At 35.1% G+C, this 27169-nt stretch overlaps 1 protein-coding gene across 1 annotated transcript; it reads right to left on the bottom strand.

The window, feature by feature from the left end:
- Positions 1 to 1838: 1838 nt before the first annotated feature.
- Positions 1839 to 27169, bottom strand: TARS1 (threonyl-tRNA synthetase 1). Its single transcript, XM_020290050.2, has 19 exons — positions 26969 to 27169; positions 23378 to 23458; positions 19974 to 20164; positions 16109 to 16232; positions 14823 to 14944; positions 14224 to 14341; positions 13908 to 13972; positions 13747 to 13825; positions 12586 to 12732; positions 11362 to 11460; positions 10190 to 10356; positions 8719 to 8881; positions 8492 to 8629; positions 8054 to 8131; positions 7793 to 7893; positions 7589 to 7693; positions 5916 to 5988; positions 2881 to 2995; positions 1839 to 2375 (listed from the first exon to the last, which is right to left on the bottom strand). Exons 1-19 carry the CDS (start codon positions 26987 to 26989, stop codon positions 2227 to 2229), a joined length of 2136 nt encoding a protein of 711 aa, XP_020145639.2. The 5' UTR covers positions 26990 to 27169; the 3' UTR covers positions 1839 to 2226.

The following is a 27169-nucleotide window of genomic DNA, read 5'->3' as shown; positions in this document are numbered from 1 at the left end:
AAATGAGAGCCTTCTACTCAAAGTGAGTAGACACAAAGTCTACTCTGCATCAACTGGGAGCTTAATTGCAGCATCTCCAACCCAGCCCAGCCCTCCAGAATAAGACTGTATTTTAACACCATCTCCTAGTGATTCATATGCCCATGATGAGAAACTTAACTAGTAGTCAGGGTGTAGTAGGCCTGAAGAGATGCAGGTGTTCATCGCGGTAGTAAAGGTGAGGAAGAGCAGCAAGATTGAGGGGGAACACAACGTTATGAGGGTTCAAGTCTGAATTCGGCCCAACATTCCAGGTAACTTCACCCTTTTCACTTGCCTACAACTCTTAACATCACTGTTCTATACTCCTGACAAGCCATAATCTTCCTGTTTCTTTTCCACATTTCCTGCCCTGGTCATCACTTCCTTCACCATTTGGTTTCAGTTTTACCTCTTTCCTTCACAAAATCTGTCTTTACAAATTTTGTTACACGGCAGTTGCACACGTGTTGTTATTGTTCCCAATTTGTTCCTGTATATTGCTTACTAAGACCATATAACTTTCAATAGGCCAGATGCTCAATAAAAGTTGAGTAATTATGTTCTTTCAGATCTTCAACTTATGTGCCATAACAGATGCATACAACAGTAAGTAGCAGTCTCTGCCTTCCAGTAAAGAGAAGAAAAACAAAACACTAGAGATAAGAGCTTTGGTAGGGCAAACCCTACAATTTTAAGAGCTCTTTCATTCCACCTAAGCTAAGTAGGTATTAAAGAGAAATCCTTGATTCCCAGTCCTGCCAACTTGTTTTCATTATACTTTTATATCCGAAGTTTCGAAGGATCTATAAAGCTTCTCTAAATGTTTCAAAGGAAGTTATTAATGTATCACATAAACCATCTGTTGGTTTAAGAGGAAGACAAAACCCAAACCAAAATCTAAACCATAGTTGTTCTTTGGACCACATATTATGGAAACCACTCAAATGGATTATGCAATAGTATTTTAAAACTGAAGAAAAACACTAAGATAGTGTTTTAAAATAGTTTAATAGTTTAAAATAGTTTAAAATAGTTTTAAATTAATCTGAAATTGTGGTATCATAATTTGACAATGTAGTCTAGTTTAAATATAAAATTAAGTTTCCCTTAATATACATATAAAAATTACAAATCAAAGGCTAAATCTTAAAGACATTCAGAAGCAAGGATTAATTAGGAAGTTTCAAAAAACTTCCTATGATTAAAGATCTTATCTCCTTTATTAAAGTGAGGATTAATCTATGCAAATTGGCTTCTCTTTGCAGTGGCCCTAGCAAACAAGCTATTTGAGGTTATTATAGAACTGACAAGATGTTGCCTTCCAAAAATGATATTAAGGAGGAATTAATATATATCCACATAAGGAATTCTTTATTTTATGCTCTTCTCTCAATCACCATTTACTAGCAGAAAAATTTGAAAGTGATCCCTTAGGGGAGAATAGAGAATTTGTATAACAAATTCTATGGCCCAGAACTGTCTCCCATAAACAGGTATTTCTTTGAAGATTTATCCTTTATCTTAAAAATTTGTGCAAATCTACTCTATAATAGATCCATGGTAGTTTTTGTTTGAAAAGGTATTCATTCAGATAGAAGTAAAAATGACACTAAAAAATATATATATATATATGTATATCCCATAACTGAGCCAGCACTTAGCTCACATCTCAGTCTGAGAACAGCATATGCTATAGACCTGCCTCCTCTCCACCCAGCTGCATCATATTTGTTGTAAAACTGTAAAGACAAATACTGATCACACGATTTGTTCTAGGTGTGTGTGCATACATGTAGGGGACAGAGCAGTCTTAAAACTTCTGTGAATGAAAGTTTTTATTTTTACACCATGATCCAATTCTAGTTTTTCTTTTTTATTAATTGAATTTAAAAATTTTTATTTTTCAGCCACATTAAATTTATAAAAAAGTTCTCTCACATTACACTAAAGCATTCCTCATATTTTATTTCCAGTGCTCATTTAATGAATAAAATCACTTTAATGGGTCTCTTTTGATTAACTCCTTCAAATATACATTGCCTAAAATCTGTCCAGGTCAAAAAGGTTGATCCTGCAGTTACCTATGTAGACTCTGCTAAGCTATTACAAGTTCAATATAAATTGAAGTCTTCCAGAGTATAAGATTAATATTACGGTAACACTGCTCATCTGTTTCCACCAAGCCAATCTGGGCAAAGTACTTTGTTAAAATTCTTCTTCTGCCTGTTTGCTGCGGGACTGCTTGAGCTGCTGCAGCCGCTCAATGGTTTCAGAAATGGTACGTTCCCCATGGACTTTGTTATCTCTTGTGCGGATATTAACGGTGCCACTGTTTTTCTCTTTTTCACCAACAACTAAAACAAAAGACATAAAGCTTTGTTAGACTTAATTTAAAGATATGGAAGGATTCATATTGAACATGTGAACAGAAATGATCCTGTGACTCAAAAGCTATGCAGCTTCTAATATATTAAAACGTATATAGGAGACCATGTGTAGTTGGCCAAATGATTTAAAAATCTATTCATTTAAAAAAAATAGATAAAAACCACTTTCCAATACCTAAAACTACTGTGCTTACTGAGTCACTTAATCCAGCTAACTTAATAATAAAAACTTACTGTATAAAGAAATATGAGGTAAAGGGGAGAAAACTTTCAGACAAACCATTGAAGACTTTTTTCCCCTACAAACCAAAATTTTCCTTTGTTATATAGTTGAAGAAACATAATAGTTTAAGAATCAGGACAGGAAGGAACTAAACAGATTCTTGACCACAATTTACTTAAGCTTGCCTCAAGATTTCAGTAGATTTCCCTAAAGTTTGGCAAATTTTCTTTGCTAAGTTTCCTTTCTTACCTAGGATGAAGTTATATTGTGCTAACTGTGCATTTCTGATCTTCTTATTCAATGTACAGCCTGGATCCAGATCAATATCTGCCATGAATTTGGCATCATGGAATTGTTGCCGTACCTATTTAAACACAGATATAGAATTCATCAGATCTAAAATTAGGATTATATTTTGACTTTAAATGATTTCTTTCATTCAACATAGGATTTAGATAATCATGCAAGCATTAAAAAGGAATGCTAACAGATATATTGAAGCATATATTACTAATTTATGACTTGGGTCTACATTAAAACAATCAAAATAATCTATTTTGCTCGAGATAAATGTTTTAGAAAATCCTTAAAAATCAGAATTTAGGCAATCGACTAAATTCAATCAGCTCCTTTAAAACATACATTATAAAGAGAAAGGAATCCTTTTGAAAACATATCTCAAGTTCCTGATACTGTTGCCAGAAACAGTAGTTTATCATCTTTCATATAACATCCAATGATGGATTTACAGTCTAATGGAGAATATAGTATTTCTGATTCCACAAATAGGCTGCCAAGTTGGAAACACAAATCCATTCATTTTTGCCATTTATGTGTGCAATAGTCTTTAAAATAAAATGTTGATAGCACAAACAATAGATTAAAATCATCCCAACAGCTTCTTCTCTGTTTCTAAAAAATGGAATATAAATTGCCATATAAAATTGTCTTTTAATACTGTGTATAATGACCTAATTAAACAGAATTCTTTAAGAATAATTTAAAGATCAGATTTGAGATTAAAAAAGCAATACACTAGATCCAATTTTAATTTAAAATTAGACTAAATAAACTGGACTAAATTTTCTATCCACCTGAAAACCAATTATCATTAATATGACAAAAGGATCTTAATGAACCATTTAATTTCACTATCACTTCACATGAACCTCAGATTGAAGAAACAAAAAACACCATGTACTCAACACTTCTAAGAGATGGTCTTTAAGTGAATAAATATTAAGATCCACATAACAGAAAGTTTAACAGATTCTCCTGGCCATTAATTAGTTCCTTAAATTTAAAATAGAATAATAAAGACTTAATAGTCTGAAAATAATTTAGAGCAAATTAACAATGAGTGAATATATTTCTGCTATATGAAAAAATATATTTCTGCTCATAAACAGTATGCTTTGAGAGTTTGTCATTTTATATCTGGCTGAAAACAGTTACAGTGGCCAATAATGCAAAGAAAGGACAGAAGGGTTAGAAGCTGGAGTTCCTTTCTTATTTCTGCCATTGAGGCAGAAACCTTGGGTCCTAGTGTAAAGCCATAGGCAGTGACCACCTGTCCTTTTTTTACAAACACAGAAGTTACAAAGTTTCTGCCAAGCAGAATCACTACCACAGTTCCACACATAACACTAAGGAGAAGGGTAGGAGTTTCTGGAAGTTCTGGTCAAATGCAGAATGAATTTTCCCATGAAAACATCTTAGGTAAGGCTGAAAGTGAAACAATAACTATCAGGACTCCATTAAGTACCACTAGTAAAACTAATTTTCTTGGGTTGACCTAGGTGCTCAATTATTTCTTTCAACTTTCTATGGAAAAATATTCCAAATGATTTCCAACACACTAATTTTTCAAATCCAAGCTATATGTAAATTTGGGACTATTTGTGAATGCCAAAGTTTATGTCCTTGGGGAATATCATTTTGAAACAATGTAAATTACCTTTACCTTTGACTGTATTATACACAAGCCTTAGCTTAACTAATAGGTTTTTATGCCTTAATGATCATTAACCAATTAAACTGCTATGATTTTAAAAGCACACAAATTTCAGAAGGGTTCTTACAGAGTTTAACAATTAGAGGGCCAGGATAAGTCTATACCAGGGGTCCTCAAACTTTTTAAACAGGTGGCCAGTTCACTGTCCCTCAGACCGTTGGAGGGTTGGACTATACTATGAACAAATTCCTATGCACATTGCACATATCTTATTTTGAAGTAAAAAAACAAATGGGCAAAAACACTCGCACGTGGCCCGCGGGCAGTAGTTTGAGGACGCCTGGTCTATACCTTCAACTGTAACTTTAAGAATAAAACATCAGTATTTTAGTTTCTAGATATGGGAACTGTGTGCATATGAGATGGGCAATTCTGCAACTGAGGATAATTGCAGAGCCTGATAATTGCAGAGTGTTTAACATCTCTGGTCTCTAGTCATTAAGTATGAGTAGTACTGTCCTTTCTTTCCCCTCAAGTCAAATTAACCACCCTCCCCACCTCTAAATGAGAACCCCACCAGCACATAATTCCAAATGCCACTCAACCCTTAGAGGGAAAGGGGAGGTCAGTACTGTCTCCAGTTGAGAACTAAGATAACTAATACAGACTTTTCCTACTGTGTGAGCTTTCATAATGCAAATAAATGCAATTAATAACCATGGAACACTGCTTCTCATCACTTACAAATAAAATTAGTGTGAAGTAATAGAAACACGTTACTTATTGGCTGGTTTAATGTCCAATTATTTCCTACAGACAGTTAAGACCTGAGTGCAATTTATTTAGATAATCTGAAAACATAATGGTTTTGATGTTACAGTATTGTTCATTTATCAACTTTTAATCATTTGAAATTGCTTAGTATGGAGTTACCACTATAGCAGAACAACTACCCTGAAAAAAGTTTCAAATAGCTAAATAAATTTGCATTAAAAATGAAGCAAAATTACTCTTTCATAAAGAGCACCTTAAACTGTATTTTGCATTTGAATTTACATATCATACTGAGGTACTCGATATTTATTTAGTTTTTTAAAATACTAAACACTAAAATATACAAGTATATATAAAATATTACCTGAATATGTCTTATGATCATGGAACAATGTGGAAAAGCATTAAAGAGGTTAATATCTATTCAGGCTTATCACAGATTAAAAATAATATTGCTTGATATCACAAGCTTGCCTTACTAAGAATACAGGGCTTAGAAGATTTGAAAAGCTTCAACAGATATTAAATTGAAACAAAAGTCATATCTAAGGATTACCTTTTGGGCATATTCATCGCATGTTGGTCCAACTGGAACTACCATTACCTGGCGAGGGGACAGCCAGAAGGGCCTTTAGAAGATAATAAAAATATTTAATGTGGATCTGGGAATACTCACTAAACAAGGACAACACATTTCTTCAATATCTTTTCCTAAAAACATGTAAGGGCTACTTTTAAAACTTAGTTTTTTAAAAAATTATTCAATAAAAATTAAGGGAAGAAAATTCAGAAAAAAACTAATCCTAACACATAAAGTTTAAAAAAAATGCTTGGCTTCTAAAAGATGTTAAAATATTTGCTTACAGTGATCAGCAAGGCTGAACAAAGTCAGTCAAAAGCCAACTCATTTACTCAGTCAAAAACAACAAAAGCCATAAATCCCAAAACAAAGTTACTTGAGAAACAATCAAAACAACAAAGATGCTTCTTATTGAATAATAATTCCTAATTAGAAAGTATTATATAACATTCAAACAAATCAAGTCCTGAAATTAAAATAATAATAGCCCAGCTTATAAACAAATATTCTTAATGCTAAACAATTTGAGTTTAGATTGTGATTCCTTACTTTTTAGTGAATGCTTGTCATTAATTATTGAGAAATATGACTGAGGAATTAATGAGATGTGGCTCATAAGACCATCATTTTATTGTTTAACCCTGTATTATTATATTAAAGACAGAAACAGGAGTTTGCAGGGTTTTGCCCTGAAGGAATGTGTGGACTCAATGGTTCACTTATTAGAGGCTGCTATCATGGAAGAGTTCTCAAATCTCCAGTAAGGATGTTTTCCAAGGAGGCTTCCCGGTATCTCAAAATTTGTGAGGTTCCCTATATCTTGAAAGACAAGACAAGGCAAATATGGCCCACAGGATGGGAGCCGGAGACGCGATGAGTGCACTTTGCCCAGAGACGTGCCCCGGTGGTTATAAACAACCTGTTTTATAGAGATGGGCTTCCTGCTCTCTCCTGTCTGTCTACCTTTAAGTCCACTATAACTACTCAAAGAAATATAGTCATTATACCTCTTTTGTTATAACTTTGTTAATTGACAACTACCTCTTAGAATTTAGCCCCTGAAAGACTTTGTACCTGTTTGTTCACCTAGATAGATTATAAGCCCCTTGAGAGGACTTTAGACCCTAACCCACTACCTGTATCCCCTAGCAACTGCATTCCCTGATATGCAAATATGTTACCCTGACAACTGGTAATTGATGCCTGTGATTATAAAAACCTGTATGAATCTAACCATATTGCTGGCGTTTATGGAGATACGCAGGTCTCCTAAGTACCCCTGCTGTGTTATATCTGATCTTTTTATATATATATAAAACTATAAACTATACCTTAGTCTCTGTGTATTCTTTTATTTCTCTCTGTTGCCTATCAAAACTATAAACTATACCTTAGTCTCTGGGTATTCTTCTATTTCTCTTTGTTGCCTATCAATTTCCTTATCCTCTGTGGTGACCCCTATCTTAGAGACTTGGCTCCATGGGGAGAAGCAGCTGCTCTCCTCATGGGCCTGCCTCAAATACTCTCCCCTGCAATTAATTAGAAGTGACCAACTGAAATCATTCTTTCCATCTCCTAACTAAATTGGATAGCAGACATTTCTTCCAGTTAATTTATACTGATTAGACAAAAAGAATGATGACAATTACCATTTGCCCCCATAGTTTTCAGTGAGGATAGCAATCATTCTTTCCACTGACCCCAAGATGGCTCGATGAACAATCACTGGCCTTTTCTTATCATCACCATCATGGCTATAACGAAAAAAAAAATTTGTTTTGCCTTGTTACGTATATTTTCCCTTATATTCTTTCCCTGAAGAAGAATATTTAGGGCAGACACCAAAAACTCACCTTACAAAAGTAAGATTAAATCTGATGGGCAACTGAAAATCCAGCTGGATTGTTGCACACTGATGGTACCGACCAATTGCATCTTTAATCTGTATGTCAATCTAAGAAGCAAACACTGGGTTATTAAGAGATGCTGTTGATATTAAATCTCGACTCATTAGTGAGATTAGGGCTGACTTTTCTTTTTTAACTTATTTTAAAGTAATCTCTTCTTCACTCACAAATGAAAATCACATTATCCAAATATACTTTGGTACTGACCTTTGGACCATAGAAAGCTCCATCTCCAGGGTTTAATTCCCACTTTTCACCAAATTCATTCAGACTGTTTTCAAGTTGCTAAGGATAAAGAAAAAGTAATTTATTTCTGTTCACCTGTAACTTCTCTTCTTCTAGCCTAATTTCAAACTAAAAATACAATAATGACTTTCATGGATCACTATTCTTTGCTTTATAATTTTGTCTACTTAAACACTCTCCCACAAATCCATTTAAAGCTCAAAACCAGAAAAAAAAATTAAAACATTCAATCATTTCTGAAATACAAAAATCATACAGAAAAAACCTAGCTTACTCAAGCCTAGGAACCATTTCCAATTTTCTTTTGCTTTTATCCATTTAAAAAGGTTTGACTTTCTTACATCTCAGAACAAGCCAATTTCAAACAGTATTTGAAGAATGCTGAAAAATACCACTTACTCTCTCAGCTTGATTCCATACTTCAATATCTCCAAGGAATTTTTCAGGGCGAGTAGAAAGGTTCAGTTTAAAAGAAAATCCAAATACACTATATACAGTACGTAGAAAATCCAAACAACCTTTTATTTCATCCTCAATCTTTAAATTAAAAAAACAGAAACAGTGGTTACTTTCTTTGACTTTCTTGACACTTGTTTCAAAGTATTTTATTCCACAGGGTCTCATACCTGCTCCATGGCACAGAATATGTGTGCATCATCCTGCTGGAATCTTCGTACACGGGTGAGTCCTGTGAGTGCTCCAGACAGTTCGTTCCTATGAAGTACCCCAAAATCAGCCATCCGCAGAGGCAACTCTCGCCAGGATCTTGGCCGATGATCAAACATGAGGCTGAAGAAAAGAGAGAATTAAAATCCACTGATACTTAAGTTTATAAGAATAAAACTGCTCTTCTAACACTACGTTTAATTTCATGAAAAGCTGTCAAGAAGTCAATGATTCTACTTGCCATACAAATGACATTCCTCAAATACTGGGCTTTACATAGCAATAGAAGCACTTATATGATTAAAACAGCAAATAAATGATAATAAAACCAACAGCAGCTAAGAAAGAATAAAAAATGTATTCTCATAAGCCTGGGGTCAAAGCGTTGTGCTCAATGTCTCCATTAATTTGAGGACTGCCTTTAAGTGCTCATATTTAAAAAAAAAATCTCAGCTATATACAAATCATTTATAATACTGTAAACTAAAGTTAGATTTGCTCTCTTGTCAATCCCAAAGGTGCTTCAGTTTCCTTGTTAGTCTGAAGGTACTTCAGAAACTGAAGAATTTCAGCCAGCCTTGGTGGCTGACTTGAGGCCAGGAGTTCGAGAACTGCCTGGGTAACATAGCTGGATCCCATTTCTACTCTGGAAGCTGAGGTAGGAAGCTGCTTGAGCCTGGGAGTTCGAGGCTGCAGTGAGCTATGATCAGGCCACTGCACTCCAGTCTGGGTAACAGAGCATATAAAAAAGAAAAAAAGAAAAAAAAGGAAGAATCTGGTAAACAGAGAATAAACTCATCTGGCTTCCTGACCTATAACCCAGCCTTTTCATGGCAATTCCTCTCTCACCTCCTCTGCCCTATAGACCTAGATCCTAGGAGCTGTGGACACAGAGCTACCTGTATCCCCCAAGTTGCTCTTTACTTAACATTCTGGAGCAGCCTCAGGGAGGGAAGATTTTCTAAGAATGTTAATTCATCAGCAGTAGGTTTTGATACAACAGGTTTCTTTTTCCCTTTAAAAATTTTTTTATACAGACAGGATCTCACTGCTATGTTGCCCAGGCTGGTCTCAAATTTATGGCCTCAAACATCCTCCTGCCTTGACCTCCCAAAGTGCTGGAATTGTAGGCATGAACCATCATACTGGGCCAGAACAGGATTCTTAAAACAAAAAAACTCAAACCTAGATAATTAACTACATTCCATATTCATTCTCCCTGTTTTATATTCTACCTTCTATACTGCTATAACCCCAGTGCCATTATTAAATGTCTAAAGATCTAAGGAATACAATAATAATGTTACATTTAAATACTCTTCTGATTACATAATTTGTTTTTAACAAAAATTCTTTTAAAGGAGAGAAAGTAATCTCGGACTAATTATGGCATGTAAAAATCTTCAATAGAAACTCAAAGCTGCTGAATACCAGTGTCCTGGGCAGTTCATGGGTTTAAGAGCAAATAGCTCCTTTTCCACCTCAAATGAGAACATGTTCTCGCTGTAGTGCTGCCAATGGCCTGAGGTCATCCAGAGTCGGCTGTTGTAGATGTTCGGGGTGACTACCTCCTGGAATCCCCTTTTCCTATATTCACTCTGATAGAAAACAAACAGAATACATAAGTAGGCAAATAAATGCTCACATTTCTGGTGGGAGTAAAAATTTAAAGAGTTATACTATCTAGTGAAGTTCAAGATGCATATACACCATGACCCCGAAGTTCCATTAGTAGGTATATTCCAAACAGGAAACTCTTAGCATACATACATAAGGAGGCTTATAAAAACAATGCTATTGCAGCATGGTTAGCAATGTGGGAAAATTACACATCAGTGTCCATTAATATATGAATGAGCCCACTGTGGTAGTTATGTAATGAAATAGTGGGTAACACGTGAAAATTATCTGGATTTCTAAGTATGCAAAAAAAAAAATATAGTCTAAAACATAATGAGGCTTCATATATGTTAATCTGAAATCCATAAACACATAAATAATTTAAGAGTACATATATATGGAGTAGATGTAGATAACATAGACAAAAGGAATCCATACCAACTTCAAAATAGTAGTTTCTTTTAGAAAAGGAGGGGTATGAATCAGAAAGGAGTGCTAAAAAGGGCTTTTTAAAAACTGTAGGTGTATTTTTTCACATCTTTAACAAAAAATCTGAAGCAAATGTAGCCAAATGTAAATATTTGTTAAATCTGGGTAGTGAGTACATAAAATATTGTTTATACTATTTTCTATAAACTCATGCTTGAAACATTCCATAATTTACAAAAAAAAAAAAAAGGAATGTAAAGACTAACTTGTTTTTTTCAAAGAAAACACAAATGAAAGGTCAAAGAGAGCACAGAGCTTCTATATAAAGGACTATAGGTCCCACTTCAAGGTATCAGCTTCCATCTGCACATATACTTATGTATATGGACAAAAATCACATATTAGAAAGTCTATGAGACCTCAGATTTCTACCTTTATTTATTGTTTTATATATTTCTTCTCAAATGCAGATTATCTTTCCTTTCAGCAGACCTATTTAATAAAATCATCTTATATCCTAAATCTTCAGAAGAAAATGAATATGGTTTATTTACCCTAATGAATTCAATAAGCGTATTATAAATGTAGGCTCCCTTTGGCAGGAAAAAGCAACTTCCAGGGCTGAGTTCATGGAAGAAATATAGTTCTTGGTCCTGGGTAAAAAAAAAAAAAAAAAGCAAAAGAATATTAATATATAGGTACATGCCATCAACATAAACTGTGGTGTTCTTGAGTTCAGAATACGGTCATGGTATCTCTATTTTAATTATGCCAATCCTGAATTAACCCATCACAACATTTCTAGTGTACAATTTAATGGTACAGAATTGCAGCTGATTTACAACTTAGCACAAGTACATTCCCTATTACATTCCTCAGTCCTGTCAAGCTTACTCAAGAGTGATGTGGAGCAAGAGACTCAATTCTCTTACCACCACTATAGTAGCTCTCAAGGTTTTTAATTCCTCAGAGCTCCAAGATCTTGGTTTTTGTTGTTGCTGTTGTTTTTGGTTTTCTTTCTTTCTTTCTTTTTTTAATAGGAGGGGGAAGGAAGGAGACTGGGAAAAAGACACTGATAACAAAATAGATGATGGAGATGAAGTTGGCTGGCTTTGTGACGGTTGAAAGAAACACATCTTCCTGCCTCCTTGCTCATCACCTCTCTCACCAAATCCCCAAAGCTCTAGAGAAGGGCCCGCCAATCCCTGCTGGCTGGAATGGCACGGAGTCAAGGGAGATGGCACTGGATGCTGCCTCCAGCTCAAGCTTCATGACCTAACAGCCAAAGACCACTGGCACAGAGAAAACCCTATTTTAAGGGAGAATGTTATCAAACCTGACTTCCAGTTTAGAGGCTATTCAGGGGTAGAGAGATAAGTAAAAAGGAATGACAGCACAGAATCTAATACTTGCTGTGTAACTGTGGGCAACAAGTAGATTAAACTTTCTGGGACTTTATTTCCACATTTCAAAAATGGGTCAGTGAGAGTAGATAGTTTCCAAAGCCTAGTTCTCCCAGCTCTATGAAAGCTGCTATACTTCTCTTACAGAAAACTGTAGGTCACCAGCATGTTCTCAATAATAGTAGTCAAAATGCATTTTTGTGTGGTACTGAGCACACTTCAGAAAGATACTACAATTAGCATTTATAGCTCATATAGGACATAGTACCATAGTTACTTGAAAGCTACAGCATTGCTTCAAAATGAAAATCCCAGTTAATACAGCTAAATTCCAAATGAAATTGAAGAAAACTCAGTCTAGACACTTTAACATACCCTCCCAATTTTCCTATGATCTCGGTTTTTAGCTTCCTCTTGAAACTTCTCCCACTCTTTCAACATTTTAGGATCTGGGAATGAAATGCCATAAATTCTCTGGAGAGTCTCCATATCTGCTTTGCCTTCCCAGTATGTGGAGGAATTCTAAGGGGAAAGAAAGGATTAACTGTTAAACATTCAAATTTGTAAACACTGCACTTACTTTAACTCCCAATTGCTTTGAGGTCTAACTAGGGTGGGTCAGACTCATTCTGCAGCACAAAGTTGGCTGTTTTCTTTTTTTTTTTCTTTTGAGACAGAGTCTCGATTTGTTGCCCAGGCTAGAGTGAATGCTGTGGCGTCAGCCTAGCTCACAGCAACCTCAAACTCCTGGGCTCAAGCTATCCTTCTGCCTCAGCCTCCCAAGTAGCTGGGACTCAGGCATGCACCACCATGCCCGGCTAATTTTTTCTATATATATTAGTTGGCCAATTAATTTCTATTTATAGTAGAGCCGGGGTCTCGCTCTTGCTCAGGGTGGTTTTGAACTCCTGACCTAGAGCAATCCACCTGCCTCCGCCTCCCAGAGTGCTAGAATTTGGCTGTTTTCTTCCCTCAAAAAATGCCCACCCATCAATAACCCTCAACCCATAATTCCACGAACATTCCTCTGACAGCAAGGGCATTTCTCATAAAATGACTAAGGAAAAATGGAAATGAGCCAACAAACAAATTTTGAAATAACTCAATTACTATCCTGATTTAAAGTGCATTTGTAATAATCACCATTTATGAGCTAGTATAAAAACTGGTAGGATTAGTTTTATTAAAAAGAACGACTTGGGTAACATTAGACATTATAATTTAGACATAAAAAGGACAAAAGCACATATTCCTACAGCAAAGTCTCAAAGCTTGTAGAGTCACGATGGCTTGATTTTGTGACTCCCCCAAACCTCCATCCCTTTATGCTTGCTCTGGTGATGGCGAGTCAGTACATCCTTGAAATACTTTGAATTATAAAAGACTGATGATATACAGCACCCAGTTAGTAGACAGCAGGAGAAAAAGATCATCCTTGCATATGTAAGAAAAAAACGGTAGAAAAGAGAAACCAATGGAAGTTTAAACACACAACCATATGAGATATATATGTTTATTTAAAAGTACATTGCTTACTTTATGTATCTTTAAAGTCTTAATTTTGCCAGTGTGTCTGACGTGAGGACCTCGGCAAAGGTCTATCAAGGGGCCACACCTAAAGATAAAATGAAAGAAATTTTAAAAGAGACAAAATGACATACATGCCAGACGCATTTAATGACATTTGATATTCTCACCTATAGACTGTGGTAGTTGGAGTATTCACTTTTTCATTCAATATCCGGCACTTGAACTTATTGTACTGAAAATAGGAAAAATGATTTCTTTAATAAATCTTCCTTTTACCTCTAAAGACTATAGCTAAAATATAACTCAAAGAACTACTTATCAGAGCATTGTATAAATATAAATTATCAATATTTCATGTTTTAAAAACATTAACTTTTTCTAAAGAACAAAATATTAATAGTACACTAAACTCTAGTGATACAACTTCAAGTAACATTAATGAATAATATTAAAGTGGAGGTCACATATTATGGTTCAATATACCTTAAACATTTCCAGTAAAGTTTCTTTCTTAACTTCCAATCTTTCAAAAGCTTGTTTTTCTTTAATGATTTTCTTACATAAAGCCTCTAAAGAAGAGAAATCATTGCTGGACACACCCCTGAAGGAGAAGAAAGCATAATCTTTTTCCATTCTAATCACACCATGGCTTAACGAAATGTTTATTTGGAATATTTTAAGGGTTTTAATGTAAACAAATTAGATCTTTGCATCATATATTAGAATTTTAAACCAAACATTTTTATAAGTTATTTTTATATTTTATATCTCAGTGGCTTCTACCTTGGTCATCATGGAGACCTTTCCTACTCATGACCACTTAACTCTAACCAGATTCCATTTTATTTCATAACATACCTTAGGGCTCTACCTCCATCAATCTAGAGCAGCAATTTCATTAAAGCCTCTATTACTTGAAGTAGATTATAACATTCCAACTTTTGATAATAGGAATACTTAGTGACTATGAAGCAATGAGTTCTATGTCATTCTTCCTTTGTTGAGAGGTCTTTAAAAATAACTTATGGACCTACAGTCATTCAGACTTTATTTTTCTTTATCCATCCAGTTATATAACATACCCTTCTTCAAGATACATGTCATAATAAAATCCATTTTCTATTGGTGGACCATAACATAAACATCCACCGTAGACTCTTTCCATGGCTTCACCCATTATGTGAGCACTCGAGTGCCAATACACCTGAAAAGTTAAAAATGGGATGGTTTGAGTCTTGGCATACAAGTTGTAAATTAATGTGGTTGCTTGAAACTAGACAGATAAAATTTACTCAATACATAAAAATCTAAATTTACAAATCTATAAACTACAGTGTGATTTTGTACACAGCCAAAATAATTTAAAAGGCTTCTAATTACTAAATTATATTTGTATCTTAGAAATCATCCAGTTTAGTTGTTTTCAAGCTAATTATATTCATTCCAGCATCATTAATTAAATGGGATAGACCTTGTTCCCTGAAAACAATTGCTACTCACAATGTAACTGTCTTATTGACTGCAATGGTCCAAGTTCTTTTGAGTTAATTGCACATAGTCTCATGTCCCAGACACCATGACACACAGTTGGCTATGGAATATGACTTAAGAATCAGAGTTTTTCCTTAACTGGCCCCAAACAACTAAGATAGCACAACTTGACCGCACAACACAATGATAAAACACAAGGACAAACACAGGGACAATGAAATCAATAGCGGTACTTGATTTCATTCAAATGAGTCACAATAAATCCAAAGCAATGTTTCTAAAATTTATTATTAAAATTCCATAGTGATATTAAAAAATTCTCATAAACAACTTACGGACTTCAGAATAAACTTGAAAACCACTGATCCACTCCACTAAAAGAAAATCTTTATTTTCCCTTTATGTGGTAACATAGTCATAAAGAAATAAGAAAACTTTGCCATCAAATGCAGGTTGATTTTTATAGTTCTATTCAGCAGATATGTACTCTTGAGAAAAACTATGGAAATAAACTGTCCAGTGAGGTGAGTACTTTTAAGTAATGTTCAAATTTATCTGTTAAATATATGCGACTTGCTAAAGTGCTCACTAATAGTGTAAACAATTTTTACTTGCATAATCAATTTTTTAAAAAATTCCCAAAACATTTCCCCATTGGAGTATCTAGAGTGAAAATAAATTTATTCAACTTTACTTCTTAATTTTCTAAGACAAGCACTTTTATTATGTTGTCTAAACAAAGAACACAACAGAAGATTTCAAATATGACAAGACATCAACAAATCTGAGCCACCCGGTGGCAGGAGTAATAAGCTGGAAAAGATTGCAAATGTGCATCTTCATCCTAAAATTCAATGAATACTAAATAAAACCTTACTGCTTGAGCCGCCTCATCCTCAAACTTGAGAAGCTCCAAGGTACAATCTTCCTCCAGGGGGCGATCCAGGTCCCAAACAACTTCATTCACTTTAGCAATAACAGTGTTGTCGGCCAAGCCTTGACTTAAAAAATATACACAAATATATAAAAACAGAGGCTCTAGCAAAATACTCAATCTAAGAACAGGAAAATAAACACTATATTATATTCTAATACTACATATATTTTTTATATAGACGTATCTATATCTTTCCAAAATAAAATGGAAAAAGCAACAAAATCCAAAAAATCTACCTAAGAACGTAATTGGAAGATCCTGAAAATTCAGAACACTATTATTTGACATTCCACTTTAGTACGAGCCTCGACCATAGTCAATAGCCACAGAGGAAGGCGCACAGCTGAGCATCGACTTTAGCATTAATAACAAAACTTGACTTTTCTAATTTTTCATTTATCAAAATAAAATTGTGAACATTTAAAAATAACATACTAAAACATATATGTATACGTTACCTATTCTGATTTACATTACAAGTAAAGCTGCCTATAAAGTAAAACAAGCTTTCAGTGCTTTAAAGCTTTCCTCATCACACAAGAGCAAAACGGATTCGTCGTCAATTAACAGCACAAACTATAGTGTGGACTGAGTGCCGGCTGTGGGCAAGGTTTCGTGGCCAGTACCGAATGCTAATTTGTTAGCATTGCAGACACCTCAATGCTAACAAATAAGCAAAATCAATTTATAGTGCTTTGATTAATCTTTTGATTTCTCCAAATCAATTTTCTACAATGCCAAGATATTTAGACCCTAAAAGGAAAAATAAAAGGCCTATTAAATAACCTCTCTGGTGCTCCTCTGGCTTAAAATGTGTACCAGACCCTTTTTTTTGAGAAGCAATGCTAACCTCAGAATAAATGCTTAAGATAACAGTATTAATAACAAATATAATGGTAAATGAAGGACTATTTAATAGAACTATTTTTGTAATATGGATAAAAATATTACCTAGACCCCCAGTACACAGTACAAAACATAAAGTATCACCAAGTGATGAAATGTCAGACCCTCACAAGTGTAAAAGCCACAGGAGTTCTAAGGAGGGGAAAGCAGCAGAGGTCAGAGTAGTTTGAAAGGTTTTGAGGTTAAAGAAATAAAGGCCGGAGGATCAAAAGTTTGGACAGGAAGAAAAGAGGAGATGGCATTTCAGATGAGGGCATGGGCACAGACACAAGTGAAGATGCAAATGAAAAACCATTTGCTTTGGAAGCTGTGTGGTTAGAGCAGAGTTGAGTAAGGTGAGCCAGATTATAGATCTGAATGCACAGCTAGAGAATGACAGTCTGTAATAGTCTGGACATCTCAACAAAGGCAGGCAACACTCTCCACTATGAAGAAAAAGCATATACCCATTACACTGTTAATCTCAAATAAACCTACCACCAGAAGGCTTTAAGCGAGCTAGGCTTGCTGTGTTGGTGGTTCTTTCCTTGCTGTGTAACGGTTTATAACCAAATATATGCAACCACTCTTACATAAAGATCAAGAGAGAAGAATAAACAGAAGGTAAACAAACAACAAATTACTTTCCATTTTCAATGCTCCCACTGACTTTCCCATAGGTTACAGCCAATGTTTTCTTTCCTCCTGAGATCAGATGGAGCCAATAAAATAAATAATATGCCTTTCATAAAACATGAGTTTGGCAGAAAGAAATGTATTCTATTAATATCATATCAGTGTAAAACAGTTTTCAGAAGATTAAAGAACTGATCAAAGGTGACTAATGTTCTTTAACATTCTTTGGGAAGAAAATGCCTTTCATGATCCAAAATGGTGCCCTGAGATGCTAATAATAGTTACTTTGAAAATGTAACACAGTTACACATGGACCATACTGGACCACTACAATTTTTCAAAGAAATCTATACTTCTAAGATTTATAACTAAACTTCAAAGAAAAACTTTTTGAAGCAAATGGAGCATGTCTTTTTCTTTCTTCCCTTTCATAGTCACCACCAATGATCTGGATCTTTAAACAGCCTATTATTCATGCTATAATTTATCACAGAACAAAAAGTCATTCTGACTTTTGTAAATATGTCATAAAATACTCATAGCAGATCAGTGACTTAACTCCAGAGCTAAAGCCCATCAATGTTTTCTGTAATTCAACTTAGAATTCTGCAATTCTCGTAAAAATATTAATATCTTCCAATTGGGGTCACCTGATTAATTACAATGCAATCTAGAAGTCAACATTGTAGAAGATAGAGGAAAAAGTTCCTGGATTAAAAACAGTCTGAATTTTAATGATATATGCATATAATCTCATCAACCTGACCTCCAAAATTGTCTCTCAAATGAAAGGTTGAACTGATATTTAAAGGTCTATCCAGTTCTCTATTATTTCACATGGAAACTTGATTGATATTACAATTTCCTTATGTTCTATGGAGTAAGGCAGAAGTAACTGTAGGCAGAAGCACTTGTCAAGTTAACTGAAACACTCCATTCACTTTGTACAAAGTATTAACCAATGTCCATGGTACAATAAATGCTCATAGCTGACAGGACTAACTGCTTCTACTTCCAACAGGTGCATAATGGGCTTACCAAGAATCAGGAATGTTGGTTCCGAACCTATTTTTGTGCTTTTTATTTTACTTTTTATTAGTAGGTTCAACAATGAAATTGATGATAAACATTTGACAACCAGTATGGTGATTTATATGGTTCAACTCAATACATAATTATTATAAATAAATTTAAAAATACAGAAACATAAATTAAATAAATACTACAAGTGAATTATGGTCTATGAAAACCAAGTTGAATGCTTGAGAAGGCTTGATAAAGGTAATTCACAGAAAAAAATAGTGTCGAGTTAAATGTGGATGAAAACATAAAAATTTGGAAGGATTCTGCACTCAGACTGTTTCTCAAATGTGTTAAGATAATTTAAAAACTCTAATTAGCACTCTCTATCCCAAAAAGCCTTGGCCCTATACATATATTAATAAAATATAATTAGTGAATATATATGTATTTACATATGTTAAGTTAAAATGTTGAAGACCAAGGTTGGGAAACTTATTCTATAAAAGGCCACTTAAAACATTTTAAGACTTTGTAGGCCATACATGATCTCTGTTGCATATTCTTTTAGTTGTTTCATTTTTTCAACCATTTAAAAATGTAAGAACCATCCTCAGCTTTCAGGCTGTACTAAAACAGACTATAACCACTGTTTGCTGACACCTGGTTTAAGATATATATATCAATTTATGTTCTCCCAACTTTATCATTTTCTGATAAACTGACCAACTATTGATCCCAATCATAACTGATTAAGAAAGCTTTTACTCTATTACAAAGTATGCATCTAATTCTGTTACATGAAATATTAACAACTTCTTCCCATCTCAATAAAAGTTTTAAGATAAAGTCTTTGGTGGATTTATAAAAATAGTATATTTTTTTCATGTGTCATATATTAGTTTCTTACCCTTCCTATGTGAGATTATCTAGCTTCATTTTTAACTTCAAAACTAGGACATTTAAGTAAAAAAAGAGGTGAAACACTGTCTACCTAGTTTTGTGACATTTATATCAAATAGGATTAATAATATAAAATGCCTCATAAGACCAAAGTAGACTCTTTTGAATAAAAACTTTGAATTTTGACTATAAAGCTCAATTTCATCTTGATTGTTTAAAACCTCGAATAATGTAAATTAAGCACATTAAAAACATGGAACAGTGACATAAAAATATCATGAGAATAAAATTTGGCAAGACAATAAAACAAAGTTTAGTTAGGTTATAAATTACAGAAGGTCATGACCAATGTAGCTCATACCTAATTCCACAAGCAATTTGATATGGGGTAGTTTTCCAGGATTCCGCATCGACCTGTTTACCATCAGGCAACGTGACTTTAATTGGCCTGCTATCTTTTTCCGCCTTTTCTGCTAGAATGGAATCGTGTTCTGCTTTTAGTATATTATACATCTCGAGACGTGTGTAAATATATTCAGGCCAAGGATTCAACTGCAAGACAAAAAATGAGGAAATAATCAGTAAATATTTGCTTTCCTTTTTAGAAAAGGGAAAGAAATAACTAAAATAGATGATGCACAAACCCAGTATTACTTCAACATGTTAAATGGGCTGCCAAAATCAGCAGGCACAACTTCAATCTGGTCCTCAGTGAAGGTTTAAAAAAGGAATTAAATGCCCCCTTCTTATAATTTTTATTTTAAGAAATCTTTTAAAAAATAGAAAAGTATAAATAACAAATATGTGGGCTGCCAAAATGCTGAATTGACAACAATTACCATTTTACCATTATTTATACCAAGTGGTTTTATTTTTCTTTTAAGATGCCCTCTTCAGATCTTTTCTAACTAAATGATCTTACAAATAGAGCTATAAATACTCCATTTTGCTTCAATTTTCTTCAGATGATGGTCTGATCAGCCTATTATCTCTACTCACAACTATAAATTCATTTGACTTATGGAATCCCACTAAGTAAAGCATTTGCTGAATTCAAAGAAGCCATGATCATCTTCTTTCCTGGAGTATTTAATTAGCAAAGAAACAAAATAGCACCATACTACTTTCATAGCAGATAAAATGAACCAAAACATTTTATATAAAACACCCACTCAGGTTCCCCAAAGTTTGGCACAGAAAGAAAAGAAGAGACAACAATCAAAGATCTGACTCCCTCTACTGTCATAGACTCTATAAAACATTTTAAAAAGCGGTTAGTGAATCTGTGGTCACAAAATAAACTACTAACATCTACAGCATTTACAATCTTCAAATAACATAAATATTAATAGTGTGAAAGGAGATGGCTTACTTTTACCATGAACTTCTATCTTCATATGGATTTAAATCAATCAGCCATAATTTATTCAAATGCTGTAACCCTTAATTTTTTTTTTTTTAAAGAGACACCTTCACTCTGTCACTGGAGTGCAATGGTCCAATCACAGCTCACTCCAGCCTTAAACCTTGAGCTCTTGGGCTTAAGCAATGCTCTTACCTCGGCCTCCCAAAGTTCTAAGATTATGGGTGTGAGCCACCGTGCTTGGTTGCCAACACTTCTTTAATTTTGATGATGCTATCCAAAATTCTATATATATTAACATAACACACTTAATCTGAAAGGAGTATAAACTAGTATCTTGAGAAACTGACTTGGAATAACAGAAAACAAAAACCAACCATACTATATAGATTCACTGTCTGGCCAGCTTCAGAATGGTGGTTTCTGGTGGTTATGGGTCATGATTATCCACACATTTCCCTAAATATCATAGCCAAAATAAGAATAGCCACAACATTAAAAAAGTACATATTTGTATTTTCAACCTGTTCAAACACAATTTCTTTTTTTAAAAAATTTTATTGATTTTTTAATTTACTTTTTTAGAGATAGAGTCTTAATATGCTATCCAGGCTGGCCTTGAACTCCTGGGCTCAAATGATCCTCCCACCTCAGTCTCCCATGTACCTGGGATTACAGGCATGAGCCATCATGCTTTGACTAAATACAAGTTCTTAGAAAACAGTAAGTTTCCAATGAGAAGTAGTTTCATTTTTTTTTCCTCCTTGTACAAAATTTCCTTCCTATTTCAATCATGTCTTTTGAAATGGAAGTCCCTAATATCTTTACAATTTCTTCCTACATCAGTCTTTCCCTTTCTTTAGTCACTGATTTGCTCTCTGGGAGTTTTTCATCAAAGTTTCACAGGGTTCCATAAATCTTCAATGGTGAAGAACCAATGAATTAACACAAACTCAGAGCCTATCACTCTATAGTAAAAATGTGAACACCTCAGCCCAAAGCACATTACCTGGTCCTATCCATTCTAAAGCACCAGTGCAGTCATACCCACCTGCACAATATTATATATCCTACTACAATTATCATCATAGCCACTTGGCATTTCCTACTCAGAAGAATTTAGTGTCAAAATTTATTCAATATTCATTAAGCAGATGCTCTGTGCCTGGCTCTGAGATTACAAAGATGAATAAGATCTGCACATTGCCCTTGGAGGGGAATAAGACAGGTAGATAAATGATGAGAGCACAGAGGAGGAGGCAAAGTCTTGGACATTTCATCGTACTCTCTTTTTTGTCAGACTGATCAATAAACATACATAATCACGTGTCCCACTTTCTGAACTCTCTGTTCAGAAAAGTCCTCTAATTGCATTCTTTATTTCCCATTTCCAGGCTAATTCTCAAACTGTGACATAATATCATGTACAATTACATTGAAAGTATATAAAAAAATCAGGGAACACTTGTATTTTTCCATTTACTTGTAAATTAAAAATTGCACAGTGAACAATTTCGCTCACAATTATAGTGGGGTAAAATGGGCAAAAGACTGACCACACATAAGAGAACTGGTTAGGCAGGGCTCCAAGAAACACTACACTTGATCATCTTTAAACTTACCCTAAGTAAATGGAAAGACCATAAATTTAGTACCTGTAGCATTCATAAAAATGGCTCTTTAAAGTCAGTTTATTGTGCTACTTCTAAAAAGCCTATTCCTTTGTGATTTTTCCATCTGGTGGTTTTGTAAAGAGTCTCCAATAAAATAGCAGCAATGACTAAAGCAAAAAGTGAAGCACAGTTTGTAGCAGGTCAACTTCAAAAATAAAGCAGAAAGACAAGCTTAACTACCTCCTAGAGCAAAACACCCAGGAAGCTGATTCTGGGCTGGCTTTTGATGCATCAGTTCCTTCCAGTGTCAGCCAAAAGAACTGAAAGCATTTTCTCTAGACTTGAGAGGCCCTAAGGGGATTTGCCTGGCTTAAAACCAAATCGCCAAGGCTGAACCTGAGGAAACAGTGAGAAGGAATTCGAGGAACTGAGCTTTCTTTGATTTCTGTTGTATTCAGACTACTCAAAACACCCAGTCTTTATTCCTTAACATCTCATTTAATGAAATCATCAGAGAATAGGCATCCAATCTGACAACTGAATAGTTATCACAGTTTTCCCCTCTCTAAAACAATCATCATCTTGCAATCATACTCCAGTTGTTTTCTTTTGCAAATGTTTTTTCCCCTCTCAGACTATCCTTTCCTAATTCTTCCTGATTTTTCCATCTAGCACTATCTTACAAATCCACATACACCATGAGCATCTTTACACATAGGGTAAGCCTCTGACAGTTCCTTGTCACTGGCCGTTCTTTATGCCAGAGCCCTCTAAGATGATAACCTTTACCTCTGCTCGACCTCCATCTCCAGATACTTCTTTGCTTTTCTTCTTGCCTCCTTCCTTTCGCTTCTCCTCACCAGCATTGACCTAAATAAACAAGAAATGAAGGTTTTATATTTTAGTATTATTTGACACCATTCTAGGATGATGCCCCCAGAATAGTTTTAAAGATGTTATTCTAGTATCTGTTCATCCATGTGATCAAAATCCAATTGTCCCCCCTAAATCTGTTGAAACTTAAAAGAAAAAAAAAAAGGAAATCTGATTTTGAAAGATTTGAAAATTCCACCACTGGCAAAGACAAGTTAACAAATAACAATAAAAACAAATCCTCAAAAAGTAGAGAGGAGTAACTGATACTGTTCAAATCCTCAATTTTCATTTATTTTATTTTAACTATTCTCATGACTCTTGCTTCAGTTATATGGCCATAAAGAAGCAGGCAACTTATTCAGTAAGAGTATTGATAGGAAAAAAAAAATTGAACACAATATTTATCTATCCATTCCAGTCTATGTGCTCACAGTATTTCGTTAAACCCCGCAGAAGAAGCAAACTTAAGATCCAATCCCTGTGCAAACTTAGTCTCTCTAGGAAAAGTATGGGCATATATGTGTGAGAAACTCTTGGAGGAGAAAAAGGCAGCAATTGCAGCACTATGATTAGATGTTAAAACAAGATAGTACCACAGTAAGTGTTAGGGCTTTAGAGGACTTTAAAGGATGGAAAGGATCTCAACTGGCTGGATTTTGAGAATGAAGGAAATGTATACCTACACTTGCTGTCAGAAATGCTAAAATTTAAAAAGAAAGAAAGGAAATTACTAAGCCAACCAGACTAAAGTAGAAGGATTGTTTTAGGAAGCAATGCAAGTTAAGACAAACTAGGTCTCAGACAGAAGAAAAGAACTAAAAAGTGACCATAAGGAATGTGGACTTCAATTAGAAGCAAATGATGTCGCTGAAAGTTTGAAAGTAGTAAGTCCTGTATTGGGGCTTTGAAGGGGGGATTTTATTTACAATAGTTTTATATGTTTGTGATCTTTGATTTTTTAAAACATTCTTAGTAACATATTTATATATCATATTTTTTACTCATGTAAATACACAATCCAATGGTTTTCAGTGTATTCACAATTGTGCCACCTATCACTGCAATCAATTTTAGGGCATTTTCATCATCCCCCCCAAAGATACCTTGTATCTATTAGCAGTCACTCTCTCTTCCCCTCAGCCTTGAGACTGTGGCAATCACTACTCTAGTTACTGTCTCTTTGGATTTGCCTATTCTGGGCATTTCATATAAATGGAATCATAGACTATGTGGTCTTTTGTGATTGGCTTCTTCCAATTAGCATAATCATTTTAAGATTATCATGTGGTAACATGTATCAGTACTTCATTCCTTTCTTTAGCCAAATAATATTCCATTGTTTATCCATTTATCAGTTGATGGACATTTTGTTCATTGTCTTTTAAATCTTATAAAACATGTTATTTGTATGATTTAAAAAAAAAATTTAAAAATAAGCCTCTTAATTTTATGATAAGCTAAAACTTTCCCCACTCCAGGAGTCTGGATTTAATCAACTTTTAAGGTTCACTTATAATCAACAGATGAATAACAAATATAACTTAGGTCCATTCTAATCAAGTGAAGTACTAACCAACAGGGTTACAGGATTCCCTACATGGCTTTGTTATACTGTAGAACTGGTGTAACTAGTCAAGAATACCTAGTAAGAAGGATAAAAATTAATTGCAGGTCTGTCTATGCACATTTAAAATGGAGAGAGAATGAAGTAAGTTTACATTTCTGATAATACATGTTTGGTTTTGATGGTATGATATCTGCCAAATGAAGAGGAATAGTGAAAAAAAGGGAAAGAATTAACAAAAGGGTTTTTGTATTCTAAATACCTTTCCATTTTACAATGAGAATACTGGCTCAAAGAAGGTAAGTAAGTTGCCTATGTGAAAACAGCTAGTAAGTAGTAGAGCTGGGACATTAAAATAGGTTTTTCTGGAACCCTGAAGCCTACTATCTCTTTACTGTAACAATTGGGAAAACAGTGTGCAACTGTTCTCTATTTAAGTTTATGTTATGTATTTACGTAAAAGCAATCTAAAATTACCATTCTCAGGGATGTTTAAGAGTTGACAGAAAAGTATACAGAGAGTGTAATATAAGTAAATTCAATCCAAGTCTGACAGTTTAGATAGGTATGTCCTGGAAGTCCAATAGTTTGATGGACTATATATCCCTGATTCATTCAGGCTAGCGCCAGGGTTATGAGTACTGTACAGAATACATGATTTGAGCAAGTTACTTACTGTTGCTAGGCCTGTTACTTCATCTATACAATGGCAATAACAACAAAACCCAGTTCACAGAGTTATTAGGACTTTGTTAATGCAAGTAATGTATTAATACAGTTACCAGACCCATATTAATATTTAATAAACATTAACTATTGTGTAATTATTATTACAAGAGGGGAAATCATATTTTCGTTAGCCACACATCACTTCCAACAGAATGCACAGCAGAATATTTATGGACATGGAAAGTTGTTGATCACAGCCTATCAAGCAAAAAAAAAAAGTAAATAATACTATTTTTACTTGGAAAAAAAGATGGAAAAAAGTCTATGTATAGACACCATTTATCATCTTAAGTTACATTTACATAGTTTAGAATGTGCACAGATACAATTCACCCTGCTATGCCTTTTCTTCGCTGCCTTCCCTACTCTGGGAACCCTCCCAAGCAGTTAGGTGCTTCCTCTTCTGTAATCCCACAAGGTTGATCACACAGCACTATGGCTGCTTTCTTGTCTTTTACAGACCAGGTTGTGAGTCCCTCAAAGTCAGGGGCTGAGTCCTATGCACCCTCCTACCCGCACGGCTCAGCTCAGTGCTGGGCAGAACGAATACTTAAAAAGTGACAGCGTGAAAGTGACTTGAGAGATGTTCCTAAGCAATGGATGACACCAAAAAGAAGGTTCAAAGGTGAAATGATTAGCATGTATGGCTGCGATAAGGCACGCCCCAGCAGGAAAGGGTGTAACTTCTCTGGAGGTTGCCAGATGGGGTCATCAGGCCTCCACCATTTATGCATAAATCACACAAACTTGGGCAATTTATGCATCAGATCTCAGAGTTTCCAGTTTCCCCTTCCTTAAACTGGAAGCTCTTTAACCCCCAAGGGTGTCAGGATGGATCACGTAAATAAAGCTCTGCAGTGATCTCTGCCACCTGAAGTGAGCCAAAAACACAAGTCTGGAAGTCCCAAGCATAAGATCCTGATTCTGTCTTAGGTTCTAATGGGTGGCTCTGAGCAAGTCACTCATTCAACGGTCTCAGTGTCCTCATCTGCAAAAAGAATACAGACCCAAAGATAAACTGCAAGGCCCCATCCTACTTTAAGAACGGGCGATTCCTGCCCAAAGGGGGCTATGACTTGTCCGGGAGCTCCACCGGGCCCCCGGATTGCCCCGCCTCACGCGGCCCGGGCCTCCCGCTTCCCGCCCCGTCGCGCAGCGTCGGCACCTAGGAGAGCCCAGGCCGGACTCCAGGGCCCACCAGGTCAGCTCACCGGCTTCTCCACGTCTTCCATCTTCCCTGACAGACTGCTGGCCTTCTCCTCAAACGGCGAACCTCGAAGAGAAGACAGAAGCCGAAAGCAGCCGCCTGGTAAGAGCAAAGAAGCCGGTCAGAGGTAGTCTAGGGCGGCCAGGAATGGTGCGCGTGCGCCTGCGGACCCTGAATGGACCAGCTGATGCAATCTTAAGGCGCC

The sequence above is a fragment of the Microcebus murinus genome, chromosome 11 (assembly GCF_040939455.1).
Source record: "Microcebus murinus isolate Inina chromosome 11, M.murinus_Inina_mat1.0, whole genome shotgun sequence".
In the NCBI taxonomy this organism is placed as follows: domain Eukaryota; kingdom Metazoa; phylum Chordata; class Mammalia; order Primates; family Cheirogaleidae; genus Microcebus; species Microcebus murinus.
The sequence above is the reverse complement of the archived record's forward strand: the minus strand, read 5'-3'. Positions and strand labels throughout refer to the sequence as shown.